At 58.3% G+C, this 14585-nt stretch overlaps 2 protein-coding genes and 1 non-coding gene across 19 annotated transcripts in view; 2 read left to right on the plus strand and 1 right to left on the minus strand.

Annotated features, from left to right (window-relative positions):
- The window catches only part of LRP5 (LDL receptor related protein 5), an 86141-nt gene extending 77755 nt beyond the window's left edge, over positions 1-8386 (plus strand). Inside the window, exons 20-23 of the mRNA XM_037135209.2 lie at positions 670-906; positions 1903-2042; positions 6085-6182; positions 7942-8386. Of these exons, the coding sequence (XP_036991104.2) occupies positions 670-906; positions 1903-2042; positions 6085-6182; positions 7942-8203 (737 nt within the window). The 3' untranslated portion in view covers positions 8204-8386. The remainder of the gene's footprint in view (positions 1-669; positions 907-1902; positions 2043-6084; positions 6183-7941) is intronic.
- Positions 8387-11896: 3510 nt separating this feature from the next.
- TRNAA-AGC (transfer RNA alanine (anticodon AGC)) lies at positions 11897-11969 on the minus strand. The gene has a single exon. It is a non-coding gene; the product is annotated as a tRNA-Ala (tRNA).
- A 496-nt stretch (positions 11970-12465) lies between these two features.
- The window catches only part of PPP6R3 (protein phosphatase 6 regulatory subunit 3), a 118682-nt gene continuing 116562 nt past the window's right edge, over positions 12466-14585 (plus strand). For 8 of the 17 annotated variants that reach the window (XM_053662894.1, XM_037135245.2, XM_053662899.1 and 5 more), the window contains exon 1: positions 12467-12579. The gene's annotated coding sequence lies outside the window, so the exon portion shown is untranslated. Of the gene's footprint in view, positions 12580-12821; positions 13413-14585 lie in introns of those variants that run through there. The other 9 variants (XM_053662891.1, XM_053662890.1, XM_053662896.1 and 6 more) reach the window with 3 other exon arrangements.

The following is a 14585-nucleotide window of genomic DNA, read 5'->3' on the forward strand; positions in this document are numbered from 1 at the left end:
CTTGGATGCACCTGTGCAGCCCCAAGCTGGCTCCTGGCTTTGCAGGCCGGGCTGAGTCCCCTAAGCCCAGGCCCAGCCACACTCTGCCCCTCACAGTGGTCACACTCAGGATTTCTGTGTGGCTCAGTGAGGAAGGTCCTGGGCCCCTGGCACACCTGAAAGCCCAGCCCCTCTGCATGGGTGAATTCCATTGCTAGTGGGCGGGGAGACCCCAGGCTTTGCCTGCCTGCCCTACACCTACTGCCTGGTGGTCAGTCCTTGTAACCAGCCCCCCAGCCTCCTGGCCCAGCTCATGACTCATAGGAGCAACTGTGTACACATTTCTAGCTGCCACGGAGAGCCCCAGACAAAGGGGGATGAGTAGGCTGCTGTGGGGGAGTCACTGCTGAGGGGCCATCGGGGGTGCGGGTGGAGCTTAGCCAAACAGAGCAGCAGGAGGAGGGAGAGGAAGGTGCTCCAGGCAGGCCAGGGGGCAGTGGGCCGGTCCTACTGCGGTTAGCGTGGCTCCCGGGCCGCAGCACCCCAGCACCTCCCTTTTTCTGGCCCTCCATCAGTGGGTGCTGGGCCTGGGCAGAACCAGCTCCTCCAGGGCACACGGCCTCTCCCCACAGGGGAGCCTGGTCCTTGGCGGCTAACGCTGACCACCTCTTCCTGCCTGTGCTCTGGCAGAAATCACCAAGCCGTTCTTGGACGAGCCCCCGGCCCACAGCAGTGCCATCGGCCCCGTCATCGGCATCATCCTCTCGCTCTTTGTCATGGGCGGGGTCTACTTTGTCTGCCAGCGTGTGGTGTGTCAGCGCTACACAGGGGCCAGCGGGCCCTTCCCGCATGAGTACGTCAGTGGGACCCCCCATGTGCCCCTCAATTTCATAGCTCCGGGCACCTCACAACATGGTCCCTTCACAGGTAAGCAGCCTGAGATAAGCAGGGGCCCTGGGCAGAGGTGGGGAGAGTAGTCCCGCCAGGATCTGGGGTGAAGGGATTGGAACACTGCTACCACAACCTGTGCGGGGCACAGGGCAGACATCACTAGCCGATCCCAGCACTCAGGCTCCTGCTGAGCTGGAATTCCGAGTCACAGTCCTTCAACACAGAGGCTGCACAGCTGCGACCTGTCCTGTGGTCTTGGAGGTGTGGGGACACCTCTTTGGGTTTGACCTTCAGCATTCTCGTGGGATATGTCTCGCGTGCTCTTGTGAGGGCAGCAGGGCTCTCTCTAGAGTCAGTGGAGTCTCTGGGTGTGCAACAAGCAGTTTTGTCCTGAGTGCAGCTCAGACCATGGCTGTGCAGTTAAAACGACCGTGGGGTGTCCTCCGGCCAGAGGGGCCACGTGTCTAGATCCCCAGGTGGCACCGCCAGGCTGAACTGCACCGGTTCACATCACAGTGTGCCCTGGGAGGTGAGGTCAGTCAGTGGTGCTTAGCCCCGAGGGGGTCACTGAGGTCATCTCCAGGGCCATCTTGGGGATTCCCCAGTGCCTGTCCAGCCCTGGGTCCCTCTCCCATCCTGTCCCCCTGCCCAGGGCCAGCCCTCCGGGACCCTGATGTCTGTGTGCGGATGAGACCTGATTCTCCTTGGGGGAGTGGGGCCGTCAGGGGCCCCCACAGCCCAGGGAGGCCCGAGGCAGTGCGTGGTTGCTGTTCCAGCAGCGCCCAGAGACCGGGGCCCTCTCTGTGCCAGGCGACCCTGTGCCGAGACCCTCCGAGTCCACACCTGCGGCCCACGGCGGCCCCTCAGGGAGGTGCTGTGCATCTCTGGTTTTTCAGAGGCGGCTCACACTGGTAGTGGGCGCTGGGCCTGGGGGAGACGGGCCTACTCACCTGAACTTGGGTCTCATGGGTGGCAGGAGCCATGTCTGTGGGGTGCCCCAGCCCTGACCTGCCTTGTCTCCTCCCCCTGCAGGCATCTCATGTGGCAAGTCCGTGATGAGTTCCGTGAGCCTGATGGGGGGCCGGGGCGGGGTGCCCCTCTACGACCGGAACCATGTCACCGGGGCCTCATCCAGCAGCTCATCCAGCACCAAGGCCACGCTGTACCCACCGGTGAGTGGGGGTGGGAGGAGGCCCATTGCTGGGTGCCCATCAGCAATGGCTGGCCGGGGGACACTTCCTGTGCCCTCAGCATTTCTAGAATTAGCCGTCCCACCGCAGAGAATGGTGGGAGAGTTCGTCCTCCTCCCCTCCGAACCCCATCGCTTTTCTCTTCAGTGACGTTGTTTTCAATTTGGAAAAGTGTACCCCCGGTTTAGTGTAGGTAATCTGGAAACCACACACAAACGCAGAGAGCAGGAGCCTCACCGCCATCCCACCTCCCTGGCTGCAGCCGGGCATTCCCAGTCCGGGCGGCCCTCGCTGCCCTGCACCGGCCCGCTGCCAGCGGGCCCCTCTGGACAGGGTGCTGGGCTGTACCTGTGAGATCCCCGCCTCCTAAGGAGAGGACAGCCCCTTGAGCTTTCTCTGGGGCCTCTGGCCAGCCCCACCTACCAGGGCTGGGCCTTCCTGCCCTTCTGGGGTTCCCCCAGGTCCAGAGTGTCGTCCTCTCCTTGCCAAAGCTGGAAGGGGAGCGGACAGGACACAGGTGGTTATCTTGGGTTCGCAAGACGGGGGGGGACTGAGTGTCCTGGGGGCTCCAGGACCTGACTGCATTTTCGAGCAAAGGAAGTGAGGACCCAGAAGCCGGAGTTCAGAATACTCTCCACCGTTCCTCTCGTCCTCCCTGCTCTCGGACTCTCGTGTGCCCCATGTAACCAGCCAGGGCCCCAAAAACCTGTGTGCAACAGCCCGGGTCCCAGAAAGCGGTCTCCTTGCCTCCCGTGCAGATGCCGGGAGGCCTGGGACGCTGCCTTCTCTGTCCCCGGGCTCTGCTGGGAGCTGGGGGACTTATTAGGCAGCAAGAGATGGCACCAGCCAGCCAACATTTTTTTGTGTGTAATTCAGGTGCCATGCAATTCACCCATTGCAACTGTGCAGCTCAGTGCTTTTAACTCATTCACAGACATGCACAACCATCACCACAGTTAATTTTAGAACATTTCCATCATCCCAACAAGAAACCCGCATGGAGCCAGCTATGTTTAGATCAGTGACGTGATTCCGCACCAGTCAGACGTGCCCATGGCACCGAGGAGTGCACCCCCACCCGGAGCAGGAGCCCCCGGGGGCCGCTCTGCGGGGAGAGCCTCAGGCGTTCCGCCAGGGGGACCCGCACATTGTCTCAGTCCGTTCATGCTGTTGTCTCAAAAATATCATCCGCTTGGTGGCTTACACAGCAACAGCAGTTGTGGAGACTGGGAAGGTACTGGCGGACTTGGTGTCTGGCGAGGGCCGAGGGCTGGGTCGTGGATGCTGCCTTACCCTCAGGGGGCCGAAGGGGCTGCGGAGCTGTCTGGGGCCTCCGTCTGGGGGCACTAACCCCGTTCGTGAGGCCCCCACCCTCCTGACCTAATCACCTGCCAACAGTACGATACCAGAATCGGGGAATCGGGGCATTGATATAATATCCTTTTTGTTTTTAGAAGACTTTATTTAGTTTTAGAGAGAGGGGAAGGTAGGGAGAAAAAGAGGGAGGGAAACATTGATACGAGAGGGAAATATCAGTCATTTGCTTCTCATACGTACCTTGAGCGGGGACTGAACCCACAACCCAGCCATAGGCGCTGACCGGGGACCGAACCCGCGGTCTTTCGCTTCGTGGAATGACGTCCAACCAGCTGAGCCACATCAGGCAGGGCGGTACACTATCCTTTGACCTTACTGGTGAGATTTGACCGGTTTTGCACATGTCCTTCGTTTTTAAGGGCTTTATTTTTCAGGGAAATTTTAGGTAAAATTGCCAAGTTGAGAGGAGGGTACAGATGTCCCGTGTACCCCTGCTCCCCAACATGCACAGCCTCCCTCATCGTCAGTATCCCCCCCCCAGAGTGGGACGGTCGTTGCAGTGGATGCCCCTATGTGGACACCTGGTCGTCACCCCACAGATGACACTGGGTTCACGTGTGGAGTCCTACACTCTGGGGGTTTGGGCATCCACGGCCTCATGCCCATCACTCTGGTTTTCTAACCTTGACAGAGAGTTTCATACGCATTTTTTGTGACCCAGACGGTGGAACCTGGGGGCGGTGAGAGCTCCTCCCGGAGCCCTGCGTTCCCCTGCTGACCTGAGGTGACGCTGGGGACGGCGTGCTGGGGACCGCCCGGCTGACCAGTGCCTTCTCCACATGCTCCAGAAGAAGGCGCTGTCATCAGCCCATTGCAATGAGGCTGAGAACTGAGTGAGAAGCACCAGCCTGGGTCACCCCGTGGGGTCTGGCGTTGGGGACTCCAGGGCTCCTGCAGAGGACGCCCAAGGCAGCGGGAAGAATGAGTGGGCTGCAGAGCCCGAGCCTCGGTCGCCTTGACCGCTGTGGCCCTCCCGAGGGGATGGTCCCTCTCCGCCAGCCCTCTGAAACACGTTCCACGTGTGCCGTTCGGGGTAAAGATGCTGTGGCGGCCTTCGTATTTCTTTCATGACAGGGGATGTCAAACATCTTTTGGTGTATTCGTTTACCTTTGCAGTTTTATTTTCTCAGTCTTTTTCTGTCCTTTAGGTTCTGGGTTTTTGGTATTTTTCTTATGCATTTCTAAGCTCTCCATATAGCTATACGGATAAAAATACATACGGATGTGTATGCATATAGATGTATGAATAAGAAAATGAGCCGGTTCCCTGAGACGTGCGTTGAAATACTCCTCCTGGATTTCTCTCCTTTGATTTGGGCAGTGGTGTGTTTGCCATTCATACAAGGACATGATCAATCTTTTCTTTTATGGGCATGTACTTTTTTCTTTTCTTGTCACACTCAGAAAGGCTTTCCCTCCTCTGATCATTAAAAAAAGAATTCTTTCCACTGACCTGCAAACCAAAAAGTCCCTGGTTCGATTCCCAGTCAGTGCACAAGCCTGGGTTGCCGGCCAGGTTCCCAGTTGGGGCTGCGTGAGAGGCAACCACACATGGGTGTTTCTCTCCCTCTCTTTCCCCCTCCCTTCCCCTCTCTAAAAATAAGTAAGTAAAAATCTAAATAAAAGAAGATGCTGAGCGAGGAGAACAATTCTCTCCGTGCTCTGAAGGTTTCATATTTTCTGTCGAAACCGTGGGGGATGGCGTCAGAGGTCCTGAGTGACGATGACTGTTTCTGTGCCGGTGGCTGCCAGGTGGCCTTTGTCAGCTCAGGCTCACGCGGTGATCTGAACAGAGACAGTCCAACACACAGACTTCCTAGCAGGGGTCGGGGCCCCAGGGGACCGGCCTGTGAGAGGCGAAGGGAACTACACAGAACACAGGGAAATCAGACGGGCCGACAGGACCCAGGAAGAGCCCCTGGGGCTGAGGAGGCGCTGAGGTGCTGCGCCCGTGGAAGTTGCTAGAAATCTGCCCACCGCAGTATTGGGAAGACCTTCTCCATAGCCCCTTGACCTTGCCCTCCTACTGCCCCAGGAGAGGTAGCAATGACAACCAGCAGAGGGTAGGGGTTTGGGCAGAACCCCAAATCTCCCCCTGGAGGAGGAAGTGAAGAGAAACCAGTTCCAGTCAAGTTCATGGGCAGATGTCCAAAGAGGACCCCATAGGCCTCAGGTGCAGGGTGCCTGCCAGAGGCCCTTTCCACTGGGCTTCCCTGCCGGGTGCCTGCCACTCTCTCTGGAGCCCCCTCCCCACCAGATTGTGCCCTTCCAACTTTGAGGTCAAATCCGGAGGAATCCCTAGGGTGGCTTATGGGCTGAGAAGGGCCCTCCCCAGAATAAGGACCAAGGGCTCCAGCCCCTTCCCAGAGGTCAGAGGAAGGGCCTGGCCACTCCTTGTAGGTGACTCACCAAGTGTCAGGACAGTTTTGGGACACAGGTCGTCTTAGCCCCAACGTAGAGACGAGAAAACTGAGGACCAGACGGCAAAAATCTGTCACCAGATAAGGGGGCCCGGGAGGTGTGGACCCCTGAGCCCAGCTGGCCCCAGGTGGACCCGCAACCCCACTCCAGGAGGAGGCCAGGGCGGGCGGGCGACAGGACCACACGGCTGTGCCAGCCCCCGTGACCCCCGCTTTGCTCTCCTCAGATCCTGAACCCGCCGCCGTCCCCTGCCACGGACCCTTCCCTGTACAACATGGACATGTTCTACTCGCCAAACATTCCTGCCCCTGCCAGACCCTACAGGTACGAAGTCCTCGCTAGCCCTGGCACGCTGGGGCCCTGGCTGGCGGCCAGGCCGGCAGACCAGCCTGTGGTGGGCGGGGGGACCTCTCTCCATTCCCTAGAACAGGCGTCCAGGGCGCCTCCCTGGGCTCTCCCGGCCCCTCCTGGCCCTCACTGGGCTGCCCCCCGCAAGAGGACCAGGCCTGCGTGCCGAGGCCACACACCCAGCAGGTCCTCCGTTCTGAGCAGCTCTTGAGCCGGCACAGGCAGACGGGGCCTGGAGGGGCGCCCCCAGTCCCACCTTGGCGGCCGGGGCTCCGGCTCCGGGGTCCAGCTGTGGGACCCTGGCAGTGACACCGGGCATCACATCCCAATCCACTCGAGGGCTCGTGCGGTGCCTGCCTTGCACGCTCGTGATAGCGTGGTCCTTTCTCCTTCCTCCCTGCCGGGGCCTGTTTGAGCCCGAGAAACCCACAGGCCTAGTCGGCTTCCCACCATCGCCATCTCCCCCACCCCCCAAGTTGTCTGCGTCAGGGTCACAGACCCTACCTTCCTCAGTGGGCAGGGGGCACTTGGGAACGCTGAGAAGAAGCAGGATCCAGTGGGCTGGGCCACAGGCTGGGGTCCCTGTGGTGGGGTCAGCCTCCTGGCCTTCTACCAGGTGTCTCAGCCAGCAGGGCTCACCTCACCCCGCAAGCGCCCTGGGCCCCTCACACCCAAGTGAGCCATTCGATGGGGTTGTTGGTGGGGCGGGTCCCCTATGTAGAGATCAGGGCTCTGGCACATTCTTGGACCACTAAGGCAGAGTGGTCCAGGCCCCTCATCCTCCACTGAGTTGCCTGGCACTGTGGAGACTCAGCGAGGAGTCACCTGCCATCTAGCGGCCATTTTGAGAACTCCAGGCCGGCCAGGGAGCAGTGCAGCCTAGGAGAGGCCCACTGGTGACGGGTCATTATCTGGGGGTGCTCCCCAAAGCCACCTCATCAGGGTCTGTCCCCAGCAGCCCCGCCAGCTGCTGTCCCAGGGCTGTCACATCCCCACCAGCCAGGCCAGGACCCTCAGTCTCTGGCCCTCACGCTTTGTGCATTCTGTCCTGATTTAGCCGCCACCGCTGATGCCTCTTCCCTTCCTACTGTCGGGGCCCTTCCTGCTCTTGGGGTCCCATGAGACGATCCTCCTGCTGTGCTTTCCTCAGCACCAGGAACCCCTCGCTGGCCCCTGGGTGCTGGCCCCACCTTCCTGCCCATGGGGAGCCCCACCATGGCCTGGGGCTCATAAACACACCAGGATCCCAAGCCCAGACTCAGGCCGAGTGGCAGCCCCATGCAGGACTGCAGGGTGCGGGAGGTGTCCAGGAGGGGACACCTGTGGGGTCAGGTGGCTTTAACTCAAGACGGCACCGTTCCAGGGCAGACTGATCGAAATGACAGAAGGGGGGATGGGTGCCCCGCCCTTGCTGGCGTCAGGCCCTGTTCCTAGCACTTCCCACGCAGAATTTTATTTAACCCTCAGAAGCTGTTTTCAAAATGGGTGCCACTTCACCCTCTCCAAGGTCAGAGAGGTGAGGTTGCCCAAGGTCAACCAGGTAGGCTCCGGAGGCCTCGTTCTCTGTAGAGGCGACCTTGGCCTGGGGCTGCGGGGTAGGCAGAGGCACGCCTGCTTCGGGCGGGGGCCGCCGGGGCACAGAGGCCACGCGACTGGGGGACCCTTACGCCCATCCGATGGGCGTGCATCGGGACCTCCCCAAATCCGGTGCCGCTCCGGTCCTTGTCGCCTCCAGGCCGTACGTCATCCGCGGTATGGCGCCCCCGACAACGCCTTGCAGCACGGATGTGTGTGACAGCGACTACAGCGCCAGCTGCTGGAAGGCCAGCAAGTACTACCTAGATCTGAACTCCGACTCGGACCCCTACCCGCCCCCGCCCACGCCCCGCAGCCAGTACCTGTCGGCGGAGGACAGCTGCCCTCCTTCGCCGGCCACGGAGAGGAGCTATTTCCACCTCTTCCCGCCCCCGCCGTCCCCCTGCACCGATTCGTCCTGACCTCTGCCGGCCCGCCCGGCCTCTCTGCGCCCCTGTAAATAGTTTTAAATATGAACAAAGAAAAAATATATTTTATGATTAAAAAAATAAATATAGTTGGGATTTTAAAAACATGAGAAATGTGAACAGTGATGGGTGGGCAGGGCTGGGAAAACTTTGTACAGTGGAGAAAATATTTATAAACTTAATTTTTTTTTAAACATCACTGCCATTCTTTTGTGCCATGTGTGCGACCGAGCTGAGTGGCCCCACGTCGTGAACTCCGACCTCTGGCCCTCCCCTGCGTAGCTGTCGTGCGTCTCTCCCCATCGGGCTCCCGCGGGGAAGGGCTCTGGCCCGCAGGCAGCGCCAGCGCCGGGGCGCCTGGCTCGAGGAGTCTCGAAGGGTCCCACGCTTGAGTTTGCCTCTGCTGTTGTCCTCCTGAAGTTAGAAGTAACTTTTGAGAGAGAGGCCCTGTGTTTTAATTTTGCTCCAGCGTTTGCAGATTAAATGGCTGGGTTTGGCCTGTTCCCTGGCCGGTCTCTGCCACCGTCTGACCCCTGTGTCGGCCAGCCCAGGCTGCCGTGCCCCTGGAGAGAGTGCTGCGGACCAGGGGCCCCCTCCTGGCCCCGCCGTCTGTGTGGGCGTGGGTGGTGGATGCGACCACAGGGCCACACGCGCACCTGGGACGCAGGGCCCCGGCCTGCCCTGGCCCCTGCTGCCTGGTCCTCACACAGGCAGCCCGCAGACACTGCCTCAGGCTTGCCTTGCGCTGCCCCAGGGGGTAGTGGAGGAGACTGTCAGGTCTCTGGGAGCCCCCCAGGCTGTGCCAAGAGACAGAGAAGTCAGCAAGTAATGGTGGGTCGTGACAAAGCTGGGCCACTCTCCCGAGGCCAGGTGGGGATGGCCACATTCGGAGGGGAGGGAGGAAACCAGGAAGGGCCTGACTCTGATGGGGGGACACCAACGCTCAGCATGGGCGCACACCCCATTGAGGGTCAGAGCAGACATCTGAAGGGAGGGCCTTCCAACAGGGCCGGCACCTTGTGGCACCCTTACCCGCAGGGCCTGGAATACAGAAGTGACAGCTGAGCAAGGGGAGTCCACCAGCTCTTGGCTCTTGGGAGTCCGAGACTGCTTGGCCAGGGGACAACAGAGCTGGGAACCTCAAAGTACAAGCTTGCTAGGCCTGGTTCCGGGGACAGACCTTCGGGAGTCACCTTCCCCGGCCCCTGATTGCTGATGCTCTTGCTACTGGGACCAAAAGCAGGTGCAAGGGACAGGGAGACCTGCCACCAATCAGTGCAAAGTAGCAGTGATCATGAGGCCAGGGCTGGGGCAGATCCAGGGCCACCTGGGCCAGTGGGTGGGGACCACACTCAAGGCCCCTCTGCAGATGGGAGGGGTCAGGTCTGCATCTGGGAGGGCCAGCTGGCCCCATCTGTTAAGGACGGTGTTGCCACCCGCCCTTTGGGCTGTTGGAAGTCTTCCAGGAGATAATGTCTGTGAAGACTCCCCACCCAGTCTGCCTGGCAAATAGCAGGTCCTTGGTAAATGGGCCTGGAACCTGTTAAAGCTCGGAGGTGACACACCTAGTCAAGGTCACACCACTAAGGACCAGCAGAGCTAGATGGTGTCCCCAGACTCTCTCAGCTCAAGGTGGCTTTTCCTGCCCCACAGGGCTGCCTGTGGGGAGGGGGCGGGCTGCTCCCAAGTGCTCAGAATTCCTGTTCTTCCAGGTTGGGTCATGTGCCCCGAGGTGCTAAGTAAAGCACCAGTCTCAACCTGGGCTGCCACGCAGGGGGCAGAGGGCACTTTTGCTGACCCAGAAGCAGCGGCTGCATTGTGGCGGTCCCTTAGGAGACCCTCCCTTCACTCTTCTGCCCTTCACTCGTGCACTGGCCTTCCCTTGGGAGCACATCTGCTCTGTTCTTCTGTCCAGCCAGCCATTTGGCAGGTTCCCCAGATTAAGGAGTAATTAAGTGCTGGATGCTGGGCACCCCCTGGGCGTTCATTATGTTTCTCTATACAGCTGAGTATATGTGAAATTATTTATACTCATTTTTTAAAAGTCTAGATGGGTTGAAAATTTAAACGTTAAAAATTGCATCACAAAAGGATTCGAGAGAAAAATGGGAAGGTGGTGATCTGTGAAATTTAGAAACTACAAGGGTGAGGCCAGTGCAAGGCTTCCAGGTCCCTTACAGGCCCGTGGCCTTCAGGTGGTTGGCCGAGCTCAGATGCTTCATCCTCCAGGAAGTTCTCCTGATTTCAACCCTTTGGATTAGGTTACAACAGCGGTTTTCAACCAGCAAGAAGTGTTAAAACGTGCAGTACCTGACTACTGAGTCACAAGCACTGGCTTCTTTTCCTTTAGATTGTCAAATAAAAAAATGACAAAAGCCAACACAACAATGGTTGTCTGGTGGGAGTGAATCAAAATCATATCTATATTTTTTGTTAGATTGGAAAAAATACATTTTTTGGTGTACTGCAGAATTTCAGTAATTGGTTTACGTGCGCCATAAGATGAAAAAGGTTAAGAATCACTGGGTTAGGAGTTAAATAATTGGAGACTTCTAGGGCCCACTTAGGCTGAGTGAGATACTATGTTATTTTATTTAATTATAGTGTACATGGCCCTGTGACCCATCTCAGAGGCTGGAATGGAGGAGCGTGAAGCAGGTGCTGGCAAGTTCTTTGACTGTGAATGAGTAAGGAAATCGGTGGGTAGCTGGGCCCTGCCCGGTGGCCCAGGAGGGCAGGTCCCAGTGCTGGCTGCCCCCCTCCGGCCCACACCCAGTCTCCCTCTCAGGCACCAACTCCTGTCCCAGTGTTCCCTTCGTGGCCCACGCCCCTCAGGTTCAGGCCCTGGGCTTGCCCGTCTGGTCCTGTGCTACTCTGGCTCAAACCGTGTCTAAAGCATGGCCAGTTCCAAACGCGGCCTTCTTTTCCCAGAAGCTCTTCCGGCAGCCCTCACTGTCGGAGAATAAACCCCTAGTCCCTCCTCTTGTCCTTAAGGCCCTACACCACCCATCACCCCTGCCACCTCTTCTCCCTGCCACGCCCCTCTCCCACCACAATCCACCTTGGGGCCTTCGGTCTGTCTCCCAGGCACGTGGACCCAGCAACCTGCTGCTTTGTCCTCCTCCTCTCTGTTGGGTTGAAATGCCGCCTTCTCAGGAGGGATCCCCACTAGCTGCAGCCTGTTTTACTTACCGCTACCTGGTGTTAACGCAGGCAGGGTCTGAGCCGCGCACCCCAGCAGGCTGTACACAGCACAAACTCACTACAGGGCTGCCCACGAATGGAGAGCACCCCCGGCCCATACCTTCGCTACACCTTCTGCACACTCGTGTGTGCGTGGTAGGACGTGTGCTGAACTCCAGCTCGGTTTCACCGGACACTACCATTGTCCTTCTAAGCCCTTCCTCGCCAAATGTCACTCTCTTGCGCTTTTAGGAAAAAGGCAGGTTATTAGTAAGTGCACAAGGTGGGCTACTCCTCCGTGGCAGGGCTCTTGGAAGAAGGTCGCGACTATATCCTTCTGCGAGACAAAATGGAGAGCCTTCTCCCCTCAACACTGGGATGAGTGCACAGTTAGGGGAACTTAGCACCTCACCTTTCTCCCAAGTACTGGTAGCACTCTTTTTTCCTCCTTAAGTGATCAGCACGTGCAAAACAAATTATCACTATTTATAAAAAGTTTGGTAGTGGAGAATGCGGGCATCGATCCCGCTACCTCTCGCATGCTAAGCGAGCGCTCTACCATTTGAGCTAATTCCCCAATCCTATGTGACTTCCGCTGCCGGCACACATTGTGGCTCGCGTCATCACCGGTTTTCTCCAGACCGTTCGACCCGCCCGCCCGCTGGTCTCGCTACTCTATTGGTTCCCTTGCAGCTCCTAGCTCCACGGCCATGATTGGTTTGGCTCAATTGAGTTTTAAAAAGCATGAGCTATCGGATTGGTCCTCCGACACGTCCGTCAAGGGGAGACCCTGCTGTTGCTACGGCATAGGGGGACACAACCAGGTTACTCCTGGTTTCTGATTTGTTTCATCAGACTCCGGGGTCCTAGAGGTTCCGGATCCGTCAAGTCCATGGGAAAAGAATGCGACCCTCGCGCCTGACTGATTGGGCCTGAAAGCCAATCGGACTGGGTGCAACCGGGACTCAGGGAGCCCCAATAGACTGCAGGGGGAGGGAGAGAAAGGCAAATGACCGTCGAGCCAGGGGCGGGGCCAGGGCTGCAATTGGTTGCGAGGAGCCGGAGGGAGGGCGGGGGAAACTCAAGGCCTGCTTGATACGTCCGCCATTTTGGGCGCTTCGCTGATGGTGTCGGTAAGCGCGTTTCCCGCCTGAGCGCTACTAGCGGCGGGTCGCCGGTACCTCCAGGTATTGAAGGGAAAGGGGGGCGGCAGAGCGGGCGGCGGCGAGGGGTGCTCAGGGTGCGCGGCGCGTGGACGGCGGCGGGGTCCCTTCGCCCGGCCTCCGCGGCGCCGGCAGGCAGCGTCCCGGCCCCCTCCCCTCCCCCCCGGAATTCGCCTCTCCGCGGCCCGGGAGGCGCGGCGCCCTAGCTTCCCGAGTTGTCCCCGCCCGCCCCTGTCAGTCGGCCGCCAGGGGCCGTGGGGCGGGCCGCGGACCCAGCGGCGAACTTTGCGCCCGCGGCCTTGCGCGGCAGCCAGCGGTCGGGCGGGCCGGGCTGGGCGCGCCCCTAAACCCGGCCCGGCCCCGCACCTCTCCGGCCTGTCCACCCCAGGCGACGCCCCGTGCGCGGTCCTCGGAAAACTTCTCTCCGCGCGGGCCCCTGGAACGTTGACAAGTTGAGGGGCACCTCGCCGCAGACTCGCGAAGACCATTGTTGGACTCCGTTCTCCGGGAAACAAGTTCTCTGGGTTTCTGTGCATTCGCCGCAGACTCTTCAGAAAACGCAGAAACCCTACTTAGTGTATTTAAATAGCTTTCCGAGCAATTTTTTAACTCCGATGTTGTGACTCGAATGTAGACCCGGTCACGAACACCTCCCTGGCGAATATGAGCAAGGGGGGTGGTCCTTCTGGCCGCTGGAAGGACCTCCCTCTTAAAGAAGCCTGATCGCTGTGTACTTGGAGGGTTTTCCTTCTGGACGCTGCTCGCTTGGATCGTGACTCGGACTTGTGGTCGTAGGTGCACGGAAGGAGCCTTTGGTTGGAACTCCGTGTTCTGACGTTTCCACCTCGGAGCTTTATGTAATTTCCACGTTTTCTCCTCGGGTCTCCTAGAGCCTTGTGGATGTTTTGCTTTCATGGGAAGGGCGTTTGGTAGTATTTCCTTACATCCTCACAGCAGTGGTAACGTGGATATTGTCCCGCTATGTTAACTTGGATTTTACTTCGGTTTTGCCCTCAAGGTCACGTTGCAGGTAGGCAGCGAGTGGGGAAGGGACTCCAGGTTCCCAGCCACTGGGATGTCTCCTAAGTGCTGGTGATGTTGGAGCCTTCTTCACTCTGGAGTTAGACTTCACTCTGGGTTCAGATACTAGCTTCACCCTTTTGTAGCTTTGTGACCTTGGGCAAGTTACTCAACCTCTCTGCTTCCTCTGTAATGTGGGAATAATAATGGCATCTACGGAGTAAGTTTGTTGGGAGTGAAAGGAGTTCATGCATGTAAAGCAGCTAGAAAAGGTACCTAGCATGTTGAATCAGCTTAATAATTAGTGGCTGTTAATTAAAACTTGACTTTTAAATGTTGAGGTACTATTAGGAAGTCAAATGAGTGTTTAAGCCCTGACACTTGGTGGATGTCTTTAGAAACCCCTGTATGGAAGAGTCAGCTGAGGAAATGGCGTGGATGTTTTGTTCAATTTTTTTTAGGTGGTGGAAGATTCGTTGAATTAAATAAATGTTACCTGGAGTCGTTATTAGTGGTGCCACCTCAGAATGGTTTATGTAGGAGCTGGTTTGATAAAGAAAAGTTTGTGGGGAGCTCAGGGTGGATTCTTCCCTCGGGCTTGTGGGCGCTACATCCTAAGTGTGAGTGTCGCCCAAGTCATCCCCTCCAGTGTTCCCCAGCGTCCTCCTGGGTGGTCTTTCAGGTGTGAAAGGGTACCGTGGGTGAGCTGCACTTCAGTGAAGAGAGAGTTCGGGGAGCACCTGTTGTCTTGGATGGGTCCTCTGAAAACCCTTTGGCCTCAGTGTGTCTGACTGGGCGGTCTGAGCCTGCGACAGTGCCACCCACTCACACCCAGACTCTTCTTTCCCACCCTGTGTTCTTTTCCCGGGGCTCTCCCCCTTCCGTCGTCATTGCTTGTTTGGGACCTGGCTGGCACTGGGAAAGGGTTATTTTGATAGATTCAGTCTTAAGTAGAGCTAAGTGTCTTGCTGGTGTAACTTACTCAAGAACAGGAAGAAGATTGTTTGGGA

Source organism: Artibeus jamaicensis, unplaced genomic scaffold (assembly GCF_021234435.1).
Source record: "Artibeus jamaicensis isolate MK-2021 breed Jamaican fruit bat unplaced genomic scaffold, CSHL_Jam_final contig_3109, whole genome shotgun sequence".
NCBI classification, from domain to species: domain Eukaryota; kingdom Metazoa; phylum Chordata; class Mammalia; order Chiroptera; family Phyllostomidae; genus Artibeus; species Artibeus jamaicensis.